The 16,310-nt window shown below is 55.2% G+C and overlaps 5 protein-coding genes across 5 annotated transcripts; 3 read left to right on the top strand and 2 right to left on the bottom strand.

Annotated features, from left to right (window-relative positions):
• Window positions 1-1,731: 1,731 nt before the first annotated feature.
• Window positions 1,732-5,869, top strand: J4E83_001253 (uncharacterized protein; the record flags this gene model as incomplete). Its single annotated transcript, XM_049328210.1, has 4 exons — window positions 1,732-4,993; window positions 5,042-5,291; window positions 5,345-5,742; window positions 5,796-5,869. The coding sequence occupies 4 exons, from the start codon at window positions 1,732-1,734 to the stop codon at window positions 5,867-5,869; spliced, it is 3,984 nt and encodes a 1,327-aa protein (XP_049192728.1).
• A 795-nt stretch (window positions 5,870-6,664) lies between these two features.
• Window positions 6,665-10,234, bottom strand: J4E83_001254 (uncharacterized protein; the record flags this gene model as incomplete). The annotated part of the gene is made up of 1 exon (XM_049328211.1): window positions 6,665-10,234. The coding sequence occupies one exon, from the start codon at window positions 10,232-10,234 to the stop codon at window positions 6,665-6,667; it is 3,570 nt and encodes a 1,189-aa protein (XP_049192729.1).
• A 1,359-nt stretch (window positions 10,235-11,593) lies between these two features.
• J4E83_001255 (uncharacterized protein) lies at window positions 11,594-12,628 on the top strand (the record flags this gene model as incomplete). The annotated part of the gene is made up of 1 exon (XM_049328212.1): window positions 11,594-12,628. One exon carries the CDS (start codon window positions 11,594-11,596, stop codon window positions 12,626-12,628), a length of 1,035 nt encoding a protein of 344 aa, XP_049192730.1.
• Window positions 12,629-13,395: 767 nt separating this feature from the next.
• On the bottom strand, window positions 13,396-13,947 carry RBM8A (RNA-binding protein 8A; the record flags this gene model as incomplete). Its single annotated transcript, XM_049328213.1, has 2 exons — window positions 13,396-13,629; window positions 13,696-13,947. The coding sequence occupies 2 exons, from the start codon at window positions 13,945-13,947 to the stop codon at window positions 13,396-13,398; spliced, it is 486 nt and encodes a 161-aa protein (XP_049192731.1).
• A 543-nt stretch (window positions 13,948-14,490) lies between these two features.
• On the top strand, window positions 14,491-16,208 carry J4E83_001257 (uncharacterized protein; the record flags this gene model as incomplete). Its single annotated transcript, XM_049328214.1, has 4 exons — window positions 14,491-14,508; window positions 14,555-14,717; window positions 14,769-15,283; window positions 15,336-16,208. 4 exons carry the CDS (start codon window positions 14,491-14,493, stop codon window positions 16,206-16,208), a joined length of 1,569 nt encoding a protein of 522 aa, XP_049192732.1.
• Between the last annotated feature and the right edge of the window lie 102 nt (window positions 16,209-16,310).

The raw sequence follows: 16,310 nt of genomic DNA on the forward strand, positions 1-16,310 counted from the left end.
CTTCGTCATTGGCGCATGGCTCTGCCCCACTTGCGGCTCTGAAAGACCGCGGTTTGGTATTCGTCGGAAGTCTAATGTGTACTTTATTCATCCATCGGCCAACACCGGCTCTCATGATGCTCGGTGGAAGCATGGAAGCGGAGAGATGTGCTGATGGAAATGAAGATGGACAGTTCCTTCTTCTGTGCATCGTATGCCCTAGCAGCCAACGGATATATACTGCAGAGCCGTTCACTGCAGGTCTACCGAATTTGCAAGTTTCCTGCTGGGATGTTTGGTGGTCACTGCTTATGGGTTCATCGGGTTGCGCCACCAACGGCTTATAGTCTGGTAGATGAGCGCTCATCTTAATCCTACCATGTCGGCACACCACTGCATATCGGTAAAGGCCATGTGGCCAATAGCGGACGACCAAGGCCGCTAGCGTCTGAAGTAAGCACCGGTTGTTCGTGTTGCATCGCGAGACGCGCTGAATGGAAAAGTACTTGAAGCGTTGCCAAAGGCACAATCCTTCCGCCTCGAAATTCTTGTCGCCGTGTTGTGTTGTTCGTTCGTGAAAGCGGAACGTCAAGGCCTCCGTTCCGAGTATATTTAGACGTCGGCCAGGTGGCACAGCCGAGGCTGAGGTACGCTAAGGAACCGCTACCCCTGTCGCGCCTTATCAACTCCAGTGTTGTTTCGGGCATAGCCCATCCTGTGGTCTTCCCCTTTGGGTGACACTCAATAGCCTTGCAAGCGAGGTATCGTTGAGCAGTTGGAATCTGTTGTTGTTGTCGCCATGTTCCTCAGGGGTTTGTCGAGGTGCGCACATGAAGAGGAGAGTGAAACACATGCCACGCACGTCATGACGATCTTGACAAGCTGGGGCCAGGATCTACGTACATAGAGTAAGACGTTGGGCATAGAAGACCGGGCAGTGCTGGTGGTGAGATGACAATGGAAACCACATGGAGAAGTCATTGTCGATGCGCCGGATACAACAAGGTCAATATTTGAGCCGCACACAGACTACAGGCGCTGCCGCCAAGGGAATTATATACGACCGCATGTGGTAACTGGGTGAATGTAGGACCGAGTGCCATGCGCACAGACGGGATCTGGTGGGCTGAATGTGGGGTGTGTCGACGTTGGCGCTGCGAACACGAGACATCTGCAGACGGCCGTTTCCAAGCATAGCCGTAGCCGGCAAGCGACGCAGAATCGCAATTTCGCTGTACGGCTTTACGCAAATCTTGCTCGTGTAGAGAAAGCCCGAGGCAACAGACGCAAAAGGAGTTTAGGATACCGCTGCAGGCATGCAACGATAAGCGGGCGGCGCGCAATTAGCTTCGACCCTGGGCAATTTAGCTGATAAACTACTCCGCAACTACAGCGGCGGTTCCACGACGTTGTTGGGTCCTGGCTTGGTCCGCATTTCGTGGCTTTCCTCCCATCTGCCTTTCTTTTCACCTGTATATACCTGACGGCGGCATTGGTTCTTCGCACCAGGCAGTTTCATGTGGCCGGACCCTGTTAGAGAAGTGACAGACTCTCGGAACACTTTGGCCAGCCCGTCGCCGCCGCCAATAATCAATTGAGCCCCAGGGACGGCAAACACGACACACGCAGCCTCGACGCCAGGCACGCGATCACCCCGACGCGCCTCACCCGCCATTCACAGCGTACATTCCCACCACCCACGACCCCTCCCACCACCAGTGATAGCACCAGTCTTGGTCTGCGGGCAGCACCATGGTGGACGCACAGGATGCCGGGAGTAAGCTCTTCTCCAAGAGCCGCTGGAAGACCAAGATCTTCGAAAAGACCAACGAACTCGCCGCCGCCACACAGCCCAAGACGAAGCCGCCCTCGGACGACCACGACATCAACGACTTCCTCAAGCCCTCGACCGACCGCGCCGCCCAGCAGCAAAAGGACGCCGCTGCCGCCGCCTCAGCCTTCCTCCGACCCCGCATAGACGTTGCGAGCGCCCAGCGATGGCCCGGCGCACAGACGATCCTGAACAGCGCTGCTGCTGCCGGGAAGAGCCCAGGACCCGGCGGCCTGAAGACGGGCACGCGCAAGAAGGGCTTTACCGTGAGCTTCGTGCGCACAGTCCCAGAAGTCATAGGCCATGGCGGTGATGAGTGTGAGGACCCTGTTGTGGAAGTCGCGAAGAACAAAAAGGCAGCGACGATCCCGGAACCGGAGAAGGTGCAATCTCAGACGCCGCAGGACGATGCAAATCTGGGAGCGCGCAGCAATGGCATAGGCAGGACCCCCTCGCAGACTGAGTACAGAACAAACCTCACGAGAACACGCACGAACCCCGGCGAGCTGTCCCCACCACTCGGCCAGAAGATGCAGATGGGTCAGATCAACACCCATGCTACGCAACTGCCACCCACACCGCCGCGCTACATGGGATCTATGGGCTTGGGTGATCGACCAAAGGGCCTCACCAGGGCGCCAACTGGCTTTGACGGAATACCAGAGCCTATATCAATCCCTCCCGGAAGGCGACCCAGCACCAGCGAGGACTCTGTGTATTCACAGGATTCGGACAACCTCTCACCTGTCATGTCGAGGAATATGTCAGTCCGCGAACCCACTATCCAAGAAGAGGACGACTTCCAGCCAAAGCCGCTTAAGCGCACGCAGACTGGCTTCAGTACCCTGGGTGACGACGATCTGCCCTCGCCTGTGCATGCGATACCTTCGGTGCCCATGATGCCAGAAAGACATTTGGCTGAGCAGGAGGACGACGGCCCGAGTTCGTTCGCTGCGAGGGTGAAACAAAAGATGCGATCTGAAGAGGGCAGAACACTGCATGAGGCATCGCAACGGGCAGCCTCGGGTCAAAGACGGGACTCTGAGACGAGCTCACAGCAGTCCCTCGTGGGCACACCTCCTTCCTCATATGCCACACCGGCCGCAGCCAGAACACCTCTCGAAACACCACAGTCGGATTCCAGGGGATCTCCTCGGATGAGACTGGACACTGAGGACCCTGAACGATCGAGAGCCCGTGGGCCCTCCCCAGGACGACCGGGAGCGCAATCACCACCATCCGCGTCTAGATCGCAATATGTCGCATTTTCCCCTTCACAGACACGCGCCTCTCCTGCTGCACGGTCGGATCCTTTTATCAATACGAACGTACAACGGATTCCGTCGATCAAAGAGAACGCTCTCTTCGGGGCCCTTGACGACAGCCCAAATCTCCCAACCCCACCCCAGCTTCCCCCGAGTACATCTTACTTCTCGTCCGCTCAACCTCAACTGCAACCTTCTTCACTTCCCCAGCCTCTCGCCATCTCAGGACCTCCCAGCCAGTTGCCGTCACGAAACGCATCTGGTGCCAGTACCAGCGCCAAACCCGCTGCTCCTCTCGCTCGTTCGGATACGAGATCTGCGAATGATTCCGCATACCGGGACTTTGCCGAGCGCATCACGCACATGAGAGGCATCTTCCAGCTGACAGCTCAGCTCGGAGGCAACCTCAATAGTCACTCGCCGATGCAATGGCTCAGGGTTGCTACTTGGTGGTTCTTGAAAGGACGTACTGGGATGGAGAACCTGATCAGGAGTCAACCCAAGTCTGCCGAACCGATACAAGAACGACTGGCTCAACCGCATGTCGACCTAGCCAAAGTGTGGTGGATCATTTCTGAAGTCCTTCCGAACCATCCCAGCTTACAGGGTTATGGCAACGCGTCCCCTGATGCGCAAGTCGACATGGCAAGACAAGCCGGAGACCCTGCGAGTGCGGAGGTGTTTGATATACAGAATGCGATTACCCACTACCTGAAATTGCTTGTAGGGTCGATGAAGAAGCATCAAAGCATGCCTCCAACGCAAGCTCTTATCCAGGGACAAGACCAGAAGATATGGGAGGAGTATCCGACATTCCCCGCAGACGCAGCGAGCGTGCTAACCTCCGGGCTCCCTGCTCCTAACGGCAGCCAGTTTAGTCTATCTCAGTACATACCCCTCTCCGACACGAAGACCGACTTTTGCTACTTCCGCATGTTCGTAAAAGCCTCTGTCTCAACCGATGACCCCGCCACCGATCGCGTTCCGATGGATGCTGTTGTATCCGTCATGCGGTCTAAGGAGGAGTATCAGGTCAAGTTGGCCATCTGCAGCCAAAACAGCCTTATCAACCTTCTGGTGGGCTCCGGATCAGTACTTGGCTGGAAAGACGTCAACTGGAAGCAACAGGTTTCGCAACTCACAGTTCAATTGAAGCACGGATTTGTCCTGACTCTTGCGCTGCACGAGAGTGACTTCCGTAGTCTCTGGTCTATCGTCAATCACACAAACCGAGTCGAGTCAGACCTACGAGAACGGAGAGACGAGCGCTTTGCTTGCAAATTGTACCTCCAGGAGGCGAGCTACCGGGATCCTGCAAACCCAGCAGCATGGCCAGGCGATCGAATTCAAGGCTGCAAGCTGATGGTGTTCCAAAGGATCGAACGAAGTAGTGAAGGTACAGGAAAGCGGAAATTACATCGAGGCTACCGTATGGTTCTGGTCACGCCGCAGCAAACCAAGCAAGTCAGCTTGATCAACCACGAGCTCGGAACAAAGCAGGAGCCCATGAACTTCGAATACGTCACCGAAGCCAACCAAGCTCCGGCGTTGAGACTGCGATTCCGTGAAGAGAGTGCGGATAAGAAGCTGAGAACATGTGCAGCTCACCTCGTCTTCCAGAGTGGCAGGGATCGAAACGACCTCTTTGGCACATTCACGTCCATGAATGTCGCAGAAGGCGAGACTACCTTCGCTCAAGTCGCACTGAAAGCATTCCACATCGAGAGTGCGGACCAGTCAGAGGGCTTTACTTCGCAGGGTAGTCGCGTGCTGGAGAAGCTGCAGTGGGTGGAAGCCAAGGTTATGAACCTGGATCCAGAAGCTGCAGGATTAGAATCAGCACCCACTGTCAAGAGTGAGAGTTTGAGGATTATGTGTCGACACACAGCCGGTATCATTTCTGACCGCATGAACTTGGGTAAGTTGAGTCTTGTCGGATGAATAATGCGATACTAACGACTTCCAGGATCCGGTGAACTTCTAGTCCGCCTCCCAGTCGACGGAGCCGCCGAACTCACACTCCTCCGCGAAGCTCAACAAGACATGGCTGTAGCTGTCGACAGCAGCCGAACCGACCCTGCCGTCCCCGATGAACTAGCCAAGCTCCTCAAGACACTCACAAGCGCCTCGACGATCCGAAGACTGACCTTCAACTCCTTCAACGATCTGCATACTTTCCAGCTAGCTGTCACCGGCTTCCACGTGAAATTTGACGGGTATGTCTATCCTCCTCACCGTGTCTTTGGATATCTAGCTAACACTATCCCAGCCTCGCAAACTCTTTCTCCATCTCCCGCCGACGCATGGTCGTCCCCATCTACAAGCAATGGACCGCCACACGAATCCGCCTGCAAATTGTCGAACAAGACAACATCATCCAACTCCTCGCTTTCTTCGAAGACTTCTCCCACGCCGACGCCATGAACTTCCAACTCCGCCTCACCGACACGTTCCAAAAGACCGACAAGAACGGTCAGTTTGGCCTCAAGCTTGTTGATGCGAAATTCGCCCTTCCGGTCGATGAACGCAGGGGCGAGGGCAAGATCCAAAAGGCGGAGGGCAGACTTACGGGTTGGTCTGGCACAAAGAGACGATTTGTTTGTTTAGATGAGATTGAGTATCCGGGCGAGCATGATGATATTCTCATCATGTTTGATTCTGCTGAGAGTAAGTCATGCCCACACCATTCATAAGAGTGACAATGCTAATATGAACAACAGCACGCGATACCTTTGCTGAAGCCTTACCCGCTGCGACCATGGAGCGTAAATTTACCGTTCGAAGGAAGATATAAGCTCCCTTCCCCTCCCAGCTTGCTGGACTTGGAAGACTAGCTGGCTTGCATAACCACCACCACCACCCTTCACATACTACGGATGGACATTTTCCTTTGTTACTACCTACCACCAAGGGCGAAGCTCGCTTCTCGATTTCCTTCCTTCTCTCTTCTACTCCACACCTTTCTGGACAAAGAAGACAGGCGCTTCTCTTTTCTCTTTTCTATCCCGGCGTTTTGGAGCAAATGTGACACGAGATATCACTATTGGCATGTAGGGAATCCGGGGTGTTGGCTTGTTAGGACTTTCTAAGCATTGTTGGCATATGTTTGTTAGCGGTTGTTTCGATATATACCAGAGTGTGTTCGCTGTCAAATACAGATGTCTGAATGGAAAGCAGAGTTATTCGACTGGATATCTCGACTGAGCAGTTGATTGATGCTGAGTTGGTGAATATGATGTGAAGATGTATTACGTGTATAGATAGTATGCTATACAGATGAAGCGACTGAGCTATTTCCTGATTGCCCTTACGCTCACATCCGCTTCCCAAACTCAAATGCAAGCCGAATGAAGAAAAATGGAACAGCAAAACCCCATGCCCTAGTCCCAAACCTATCCAGGTATATAGCCAAAAATGCAGAACAAGTCGTGACGTCGTAAAAGAAAGAAAGAGGAAAAGGGGATATGCAATATATATGTGTGCTCGGACGAAGAGATAAGGGGAATCCAACTACTTGAAAAAGGACCAAAGGGAAAACGCCAGCCAGCCAACCCTACTGGCGAATCAAATAATGTTAAAAAGAGAGGTATCAAACCGACCCCGTACCAACAGGATCAACGTAATACCTACTCCCAATACTCCTGCGGATCTTCTCGCGCCTCTTCTCCGTCCTGCGCTCCCTCAATTTTTCTTTAACACCGGAAATACCAATGTATTGAACATGGTATTTCTTCAAGCCGGGCAGGCTCTTGCCCTGGCGCCACGAGCCTCTACCACGCCGACTCTGTTCATACTCGATGGATACGGTGGAGACGTTGTCGGGTAGGGAATTTGTGCGGCGGAGGTCGTGGCTTGAGCGGCGTTTGGATATGCCGCCGCTGCGGTGGCGGCCGAGAGGTGCGGTGGGGGCTTGGATGATGACTTTGTCGGGGGAGGCGAGATGGCGGGCTGTGCGGGGAGTGCGGAAGTGAGGGGGCAGGGTGATGTGATGCCGACGTTTGTTCGTGCCAGCACGTTCGAGACCCATGGAGTTGCCGATTAGGAAGCCGCCGCTGCCGCGGAAACCGCCTTTGAGCTTGTTGCTGATGGTGCTGGCGCGGCGGGGGCGCGAGGGTAAGGGTTCTGGCTCTGGGTCCTCGATGTCGCTTGTGTCGCCGCCGGAAGGGAGGCCGCTGTCTTCGTCCGAGTCGTCTTCTGAGTCGCCGTCTTCGAATCCGTCCCAGAAGCCGCGGGGGCGCCAGAAGGGGTGCAGGGTGCCGTCTTCTTCGTTGACGCTGGGAACTGAGGGGTTACGGTGGATGTGCTGCTTGAATGGGTCGCTGGTGTACCGTGTTCGGTTGTTGGAGGCGCGACCGAAGAGTGGTGTGATGAGGTTGTCGGAGTAGCGCCGCGCTCGCTGGAGGACAGACAGTCGGCGCTGGGGGTGCGAATCAGAGCGCTCCGGTGGTCCTGGTGGCGGGGGTACCAGTTGGTTCTCGAGTTCTTCCATGGGCGTGGGAGGGATGAACTTGATGATGGGTGGCTCCGGTGGGTCTCGGGGGTTCTTGAGAGGCGATTCAACACCGTCAGGCTGAGGCAGGTCGAACTGCGTTGGAGGTGTCGAGGGCTCGAAAGTCAGAGTGGGCTGGGGGTAGGGCTCGTCAACCTCCTCGCGAGCTTGTTGAGGTGCCTCAGGTGCCTCTACGAATGGCGGACTGGGTGTACTTCGCACCTCACGGTCGTCCTGCGGTGTGAGATAGGTGTTACCAGTTATTTGACGCTGTTCTGGCAACAAAGAGTTTCCGCGTGACTGCTGGACAACGAGCAGTGAGTGGTTGTTGTGGGGGTAGATGCTCACAGCAGTCGCCTCGGTGACTTCGACGGTATCAGAGAACTGGGAGAATGGCGTCGATTGAGAGTACAGGTGCCGAGCATTGGCGTGCTCCTCAGTCCGCGAAGCAGACCGAGAAGCGGATTGGTCGAAACTGACGCGGCCATGGTCTCCAGAATCAGGACGCGATGCGTTGCTGCGACGTTTCACCTCGTCCGTCGATGTACGGTCCTTCAAGATGGGCCGCACTGCCATCTCGGGAGAGAGGGATGCTCGTTTTGCCCATGAAACTGGCCTTGCGCCCTGACGCAGATGAGGTGAAGTGTCTTTCAGCGGTGAAAACTTCTCCAAGTTCTCAGACGTAGCAGGATTCTGCTTAGAGTCAACAAGAGTAGCTGACTCTGCAGTCTCACGAGCCGCAAGTAGTAGACGGACTCTATCCGTCAGCGCAGATGGCACACGAGTCTCTTCAACAGGATGGCTCGCACCCATGAAGACATCGCGTTCGGCTGGCCCATCTACACCCTGATCGGGGAGATTGGGCAGTGTGTTCTCGAGATTCGCCGGCAGCTTCACATCGCCAACGACTTGTGACTGTCTTCTGTTTTTGCGCGATGTGGGTGACGTCCGACGTGGCTTTGGCGATAGGGTCGGTGACGGCGCTCGAACAGGAGGCGATGGAGCTCGCATAGGAGGTGATGGTGCTCGTACAGACATTCGTTTGACGGGATCCTCCATGGGCGCAGGACTTTCGGAGGGCCGCAGCTCTGTAAAGTTCCTTGGCTTCGAAGACAGCGTGCGTCTGGTGGCTTCCGGCGCCGAGTTGACTCGCTTGTGGTAGCTACCGCCTGATCGCGCGACTGTGCTGTGTCGACTGACTATGTCCGCTGCTGGCTGTAGTACGTTCCGTATCGATTCTTGATGGGCTAAGGTATGCGCCGAGCTATCGATAGTCCTCTGTCGCAACGACAACGACGGAGACATGATGCGCGATGAGCCGACATCAGAGTTGGTACTGAACCTCGCACTTCTATCGGCGATGTTCGTCCTCTTGTGCACCAGGCGATGGGGCGGCATGTCATCGTACTGCGAGATCATTGAGTTGCGATTCGAGTGGGTCTCAGAGCCGAGATTCGCAGGTGAGCTGTAGTCTCTCCTGTATGCCATGTTCCGCCCAGAGTGTCGCAGTGTTGGGTTTCGTCGCGGTGGAGTGATATTAACGTACGCCGACACGACCGTCGAGGCCACTGATGCTGTGGAGAGTCGCTTGTTGGTGTTGTCGCGCTGCCTCTCGCCCGTCATGCCTCTACCCTCCGAGGGCCAGCCAATTGAATGCGCAAAGTTCTCGATGGAAGGCGTGACGGGGCTGTTGTGGCTGGCTTCGACGCGTTCGCGCAGACTGGAAGCGCGTCGGGCTCGGGTGCTTGGGGTCGGCGAGGCGGCTTCGACGATGGTGACGGCGGGCGCGGGTTCTTCGACGTCCTTTGCGATGGGTGACGGGATACGCGCTGGAGCGGATGACTTGCGAGGCGTGCTGGAGGGCGTTCTGCGTTTTCTGCGAACCGTTACGTTCCGCATGAGGTCTGTGTTCCACTCCCGATCTGGGATATCCTCGACCACCTGGGATCCCTTGTCCTCTTCAGCACCGACCGTTGAGTCCACCGGTTCAGTAGTGGGGAAGTACGGGCCTTGCTTGTTCGTGGGCGTGACATCATGCTGGTCGTGCTCGAACGCCAGGCCCAGTCCGCGGTCTTCCTCGACGGTGCTCAGCCTGTCGTTGGCAGGTGTTGCGGCTCTGCTGTCTTCGCGGTCCGAGGAGAAAGGGTCCTCTCTGGCGGTCTGGAAGGAATCTGCGCGCGAAGAGGGATATGTGTATATTGGCGGCCGTTCGAGCGTCGCAGTCGTGCCATTGGTGCCGTTGGAGGCGTTGGTTCGCGGTGGACTGGGATCGGGCGTGGGAGGACTGCGCGCATTGACGGGTGTACTGAGGGACGATTTTTGCGATATAATCGAGTTCCTTACGCTGTCGGCATGCAGCGGTTGCTCGGGCATCTGTGCAGTTCTTCCGTCCTGGGAAGCTGTGGGCGGCGTAGGCGGGAGGCCGCTGTCAGCTCCCGGCAATGCGCCTGGAGACTGGAGCGGTGTATTGTGCTCACTGTCGGCTATCGAGTCCGTGTCGTCGGTCGCCTGTGTGGTATAGGAATAGTCGCGCTTAAGGGGCGCTGCAGCCCTCGAGTAGGTGCGGTAATCGTCGCTACGGCGCGGCAGGTGTTTCGGTTGGCGGAGGTTCGGCGAGGCCTTGAAGGATGATTCGAGCATGGCATAGACGTCGGACTGAGGTTGTGACATGGTGGCCAGGCGCCTCGCAGTGAAGGCGCACTCGAAACTCTATCCCCGTCTGCCGTCCCTATCGCTGCTGGCCCGTGTACCGGTGCAAGGTGGCTCTTCCTGCGGTTAAGAAGAAGCCATGACCCGCGAGCGCAAGACGGCAGTGTTCTTCTACATGCGACGCTGATGTCGCTATCCACCAGTCGCAGCGCTCAAGAGGTATGCAGGCTGCCGTGGGCGCAGGGCGGTGGGTGGTGACGCAGGTAGCCTCGGGATTGCAGTGCCAAGGGAACCGTTCACGATGCGATTAAGCGGGCGCACGATGGAGACTCGACTGTCACGATATTTCAGGGCGGCCTCGGATCCAGCGAACAAGATACGGCGGTGCGATAGGGCGAGGGCAGCGAATTTGGAGACGGGAGGGTGGTGTGCGGAAGGAGCAGGTCACTGCGCAATAATCGATGCGCGCCGAATTGGTGGCTTTCCAAGCTTCGGGCGACGGCGAGGTAGCGGCTTGGGGTCCAAAGGGTCTAAGAATCTCTCTCCTGGAGCGGTCTTTGGAAAAACGGGAAGATGCCGTGGTGGCGACTATCTATCGAGAAAAGCAACAATTATCACTACGGCATTACTATGGGAAGGCGCTGTGGTTGGAGACGGCCGTAGCAGCTAATGCTTCACCATGAGCTCATTCGCTCCATCGCAGGGTCAAGTCCCCGATCCCACCAGTCATCCCTACGGAACACAACGCTTTTCTGCACTACACCTCCTCTCGTCCCAGCCTGCGTCTACGGCAGGCAACCCCTCTTTCCGTGCACCACGTATGTGACGGTACTCCCCGGCCTGCATCGACTCGCGATCATGTGCCAAAGTACCTTTGTACCTTTTACTAGAGCTTGGCTAGCCTGCATTACAGCCCAGGCGCCTACTTGAGGAGTCCAGACAACCTCAACTATTTAGCTACTTGTTCCAATTGCACAGGTTTCGGATGCGTAAGCCACAGCACAAGTCTCGGTCACAGCCGTTGGACTATCTCCCGAGATCGGGTCCTCCCAGCGCACAGATTCTTCCTAGACACTACAGTACATCTGCCGTGCCACGACACGTCAAGTGCCCATCGCGACTAAGGCATCGTCTCATAGAGTCGGGAATAACTCGGCCAAAGCTGACAATGAGACATCAGACATCTTCATATCGAAGTAGGAGCATGTGCGTGACGTCATCAACCTCTGATGGCATCTTTACGTGCGATGCTCTAAACAGTGGAGTCTAGAGAAACAGCAAGATAAAAGATGAACACAACCAGAACCATACCTAGGTACTTTCTCACAGTAACAAAGAACTTCCTACAAACCGTAGCAGATGATGACATCTGACGACAAAATGCACGCCATCGCAGTCACCGAATATGGCCCCATCACAAACCTGCAATCCATTTCCGTCCCCAAACCTGCCTCTCCCCAAGGCCACGACATCCTCGTCCGCCTCCGCGCCTGCTCTGTCAACCCCGTCGACACCAAAGTCCGCGCCGGCACCTACGACGACTACCCAGACTACTTTTCACGCACGCCTGCACTCCCGCAAATCCTCGGTTTCGACGGCGCCGGCACGATCGAAAGCGTCGGATCTTCCGTCCAGAATTTTAAACCCGGCGATGAAGTCTACTACGCCGGTTCCCCAATCCGTCAAGGCAGCAATGCAGAGTACCAGTTAGTCGATTCGCGAGCCGTGGCGCTCAAGCCAAAGAGTTTGGATTGGGGAGAAGCTGCTGCTATGCCGTTGACGTGGATAACGGCTTACGAAGCACTAATTGAGCGGATGGAGATACAAAAGGGTGAAAAGGCTGGTATTTTGATCATCAACGGCGCGGGAGGTGTGGGCAGTGTGGCGAGTCAGATTGCGCGGAGGGTGCTCAATCTGCCTGTTGTAGTCACGACAGCGTCTAGAGAAGAGACAGTCGCTTTCTCGAAAGACGTAGGAGGTGCTACGCATACGATTAACCACCACAACGACCTCGCGGAAGAAGTTAAGAAGCTGAAGCTGGATGTACCCATCAAATACATCTTCATTACGCACACACCCACATCCGGCTACCTCGCACCCGCCGCCAAAATCTGCGCTCCTTTCGGAAAAGTCTGCTCTATTGTTCAAGACAAAAAGATGCCCATGTACGGCACGGAGTTCATGGCAAAGAGTTTGACGTTTGTGTGGGCGTTGCTGGGGACAAAACCGTACTATGGGGTTGATGTGGAGAGTCATGGGCGGATACTGGAGGAGTTGGCGGGGTTGCTGGATCAAGGAACGGTGAAGTGTCATTGTAAGCAGAGGTTGAGGATGGATGAGGAGGGGGTGAGGGAGGCGCATGGGATTATTGAGGGGGGGAAGAGTGTGGGGAAGGTTGTGCTGGAGTTGGAGTAAATATCGATGGATATGCACGGATGCTCTCCTGTATCTGACCGGAGATGATCTTATGCTTTACCTAGGTATCGTTGGAATTGTAGACATCTCCACTCGCTGTGGGTGGGTGAGGGAGGAGATGGAAAGGAGTATGTTGTAATTCTGAGTGAGGAACGGAGATAGAGAAAGAAGACTCGGAGAGTGCGAGCAGTCAAGTTATACTATGTTTCGCGTGCTACGACGTTTTCTGGTCTCACGTAGACCAGTGGCTTCGTGGTTCTCGTGGTGCAGGCGCTTCGCTGTATGAGGCGAGCTACTCAGGATCTGCGAACTTATGAGATGTGATAGTACTAGGAAGTTCCTGGTAGCTAGAGTCGAGGACCAGGCACACGAAGAATGTTGAAGTGGAGAGCTCGAATGATGCGCAGGCGCGGTCAGCCATGGGCACGCCCGCTTCAAAGACGTCATGTAGACCGGATGCGTCGTGGCTATTACTACCGGAGCGGCGAGAAGGTATGGTCACGTTTTGTCAAACATAGGCGGAACAGTCTGTAGATGGATTAGTCCAGGCAAATGGAAGTCGTGGTCGTTGCGCACTTACAGTGATCATGTAGAAGCCCGACCTACCCCACGCAGAGGTAAGCCGGGGAGCTAGTATTGCGAGACAGCTCTGAATGGCGAGCGCAGCAGATGCTGAACTTCTTGGACCATACCCTTCTGTTCTCCCTGGTGCTTACGAGAGCATTTTTTACCAACCAAGCGGCGTGACTGCCACTTCCGCCTAAGAATTACTCGTCGTCCATATCGTCTCCGTCGCGTCCAGGACTCCTGCTCCTGGCTCTTCCGGCCCCGCGTCCGCTTTGGCGCCTGTCGTGGTCGCGCGCCCGTCCTTTGCTGGCTGGCGGCGGTCGTACAAAGGCGAAGTCCACGGTAACCTTCTGCTCGAGGAATTCTTCGCCGTTGGCGCCCTTGACAGCGGCGTTCGCTTCTTCCAAAGTAGCATACTCGATGAGCACGTAGCCCTGTGTGATGTCAGTCCTCCATCGCTCTTTCCCTCCTCATCATAACCACCAATTTCAGGCGCGTACCTTGACGTAACCCGTCCTCCTGTCCAAGTTCATGTGCAGATTCTTGATGGTACCAAACTCGCCGAACATGTCCTGGAGATCCTCCTCGGTACATTCCTCGTGCACATTGGTGACAATGATGATCCAGCCCTCGATGGAGCGCACAGCTGTCGCGCCTGCCTGGGTGCGCGCGTCGTTGCTGTCGGTGGTCGGCTTGGCGTCAGTCGCGACGTCGGGCTGGTCAATGTCCATGGTTTCTGTGGTGTCGGCCATGGCTGCGAACTGTAATTGGTCGGTGGGTGGTGTGGAGCGGATATCGTGGTGAGGGCGTTGTTGAGCTCTCGGCGTCGCCAAATGTTTCCGTAGTCGAGGCGGTTCGCGCTAGTGGAAGAGCGGCTCCATCCCAAGTTACGCGACCCAGGTTCGCTCTCTCTCTCTCTACGCGCCTGCCCTGTGTCTGGCCCCAAGTCCGACGCTTACGTGCAGTGCCTGTTTCCTGCATACATCATGGCTGACGACCCCACCCCTCACGGCACAGTCGGAAAGAAGCAGATAAAAGGGCCACCGGCCAGCCATTCTTCTCTAGCAGTGAGCTAGGTCCAGCTACACCCCCGCCGACGTCACTCAATTGTTATATGACACGCCCTTGACCCGCGCCTTTCATCATGCTCCAGTTTCTCGACAATCTCGTACACTACGCCGATCCGACGCTCCCGTCCTTCTCCTCCCTCACATACTTGTACATTGTCATCCTAGGCTGCTCGCTTTTGATATCTTTCCGTTCGCGACAAGAAGAGGAGAACCTCAACTAGCATCATGTCCAAGTTCACAAATGTATGTCCAATTATTCATGTAGTCCCGAACAGGACTAACGATTTAGATCGCCATGATCGGATGCGGAAGCATGGGCGGTGGAATGGCCCTGCTTTTCGCTGAGGACGGTGTCAATGTTTCGCTTTCAGACCCTTCAGAGCAGGCAATGGATGCTGTCATTGAGAAGGCTGAGAAGCAAGGCTACAACGGAAAAGTTAAGAAGTTCAATGGTAGGATGAATCCTTGAACGCTGATGCACTCCAAGACTAATGCAGTAACAGACTACGATTCTCTCTGCAAATCACTCTCCACACCACGCTTACTCGTCTTCTCTCTCCCACATGGCGGCGTTGGCGACAAAGTCCTTGAAGGTCTGGAGCCACATCTCTCCCGCGACGACATCATCCTAGACTGCGGAAACGAACACTTCCAGAACACCGAGCGGCGACAGGAGAAATGCAAAGGCACAGGCATCCGTTACATTGGCTGCGGTGTCAGTGGCGGATACCAGGCAGCGAGAGCCGGACCTTCCATGTGTCCTGGTGGTGACATCTCTGCGCTCAAAGAAGTCCTGCCGTTGCTGGAGAAGGTCGCAGCCAAAGACAAGGACGAGAAACCTTGCGTGGGTGTCATCGGCAAGGGTGGAGCAGGACATTACGTGAAGATGATGCACAACGGTATCGAGCATGGCATGATGAGCGCTATCTGTGAGGCCTGGGGCATTATGCGAAAGATGGGTATGGACTATGAGGAGATTGGCGATGTTCTTTCTCAGTGGAACTCAGAAGGCGAGCTGGTATGTTCACAACTCAACACATTGTGGATTTACTGAACTGACTTGCGAATAGCGCGGCACTTTCCTCGTTTCGATTGGCGCAGATCTATCCCACAAACGCGACTCAAGCGATAAGCCCAACCAAGCAAACCAGAAAGATACCCAATTACCTCCTCTTGTCATTTCGGAAGTCCTCGACAAGGTGGTGCAGGACGTTACCGGTGAAGAAGGTACTGGTGTCTGGAGCAACACAGAAGCCATCGAGCGTCACGTCCCAGCCTTTACTCTCAACATCTCCCACGCATTCCGCCTCGCATCCGCCTTCCGTGGTGATCGCGAGCAAGCCAGCAAAGCCGCTGATGGAGGCTTTCCTCCTAGCCAACTGGACATCACGGACAAGAAGGCATTCCTCGAAGATCTCAGAAAGGCAACATATGCGTCGTGTCTCGCCAGCTACATCCAAGGCATGAACGTGATTGCCAAAGCAGACCAAGAGAACCATTGGGAAATCGATTACTCGCAAGTTTGGCAGATCTGGCGCGGAGGATGTATTATCCAAGCAGACTACATCTCCGATGAGATCCTCGCGCCGGTCCTCAAGTCCAACCCCTCCCCAGAAAACCTGAACCTCAATTTCTCGTCTCGGGTGGCCAAAGATGTGAAGAATTGCTTCCCCGCACTTCGTCGCATAGTCGCCAAGGCTGTAGAAACCGACCAAGTCGTACCTGCCATCAGTGCTACCCTGGAGTACTTCAAGGTCGCTAGCGGTACCGACCTGCCCACGTCATTCTACGAAGCCGAGCTTGACTACTTTGGTAGCCACATGTTCGACAAGAAGGGTGATACAGACGCGAACGTCAAGAAGCCAATGGAGGGCAAGCACCACTTTGAGTGGAAGCCGGCAACGAGCCAAAAAGAGGTATACGGCAAGAATTACAAGATCTAAAGCAGTCGGTTTGGATATATTTCTACTTCATGATTGTTAAACAGCGTAGTTTCCATAGCAATAGCAAAGCAGTCTATTCCAAATTCCTACAGTTCTCTATAA

Source organism: Alternaria metachromatica (assembly GCF_023757995.1).
Source record: "Alternaria metachromatica strain BMP 0045 chromosome Unknown scaffold_2, whole genome shotgun sequence".
In the NCBI taxonomy this organism is placed as follows: domain Eukaryota; kingdom Fungi; phylum Ascomycota; class Dothideomycetes; order Pleosporales; family Pleosporaceae; genus Alternaria; species Alternaria metachromatica.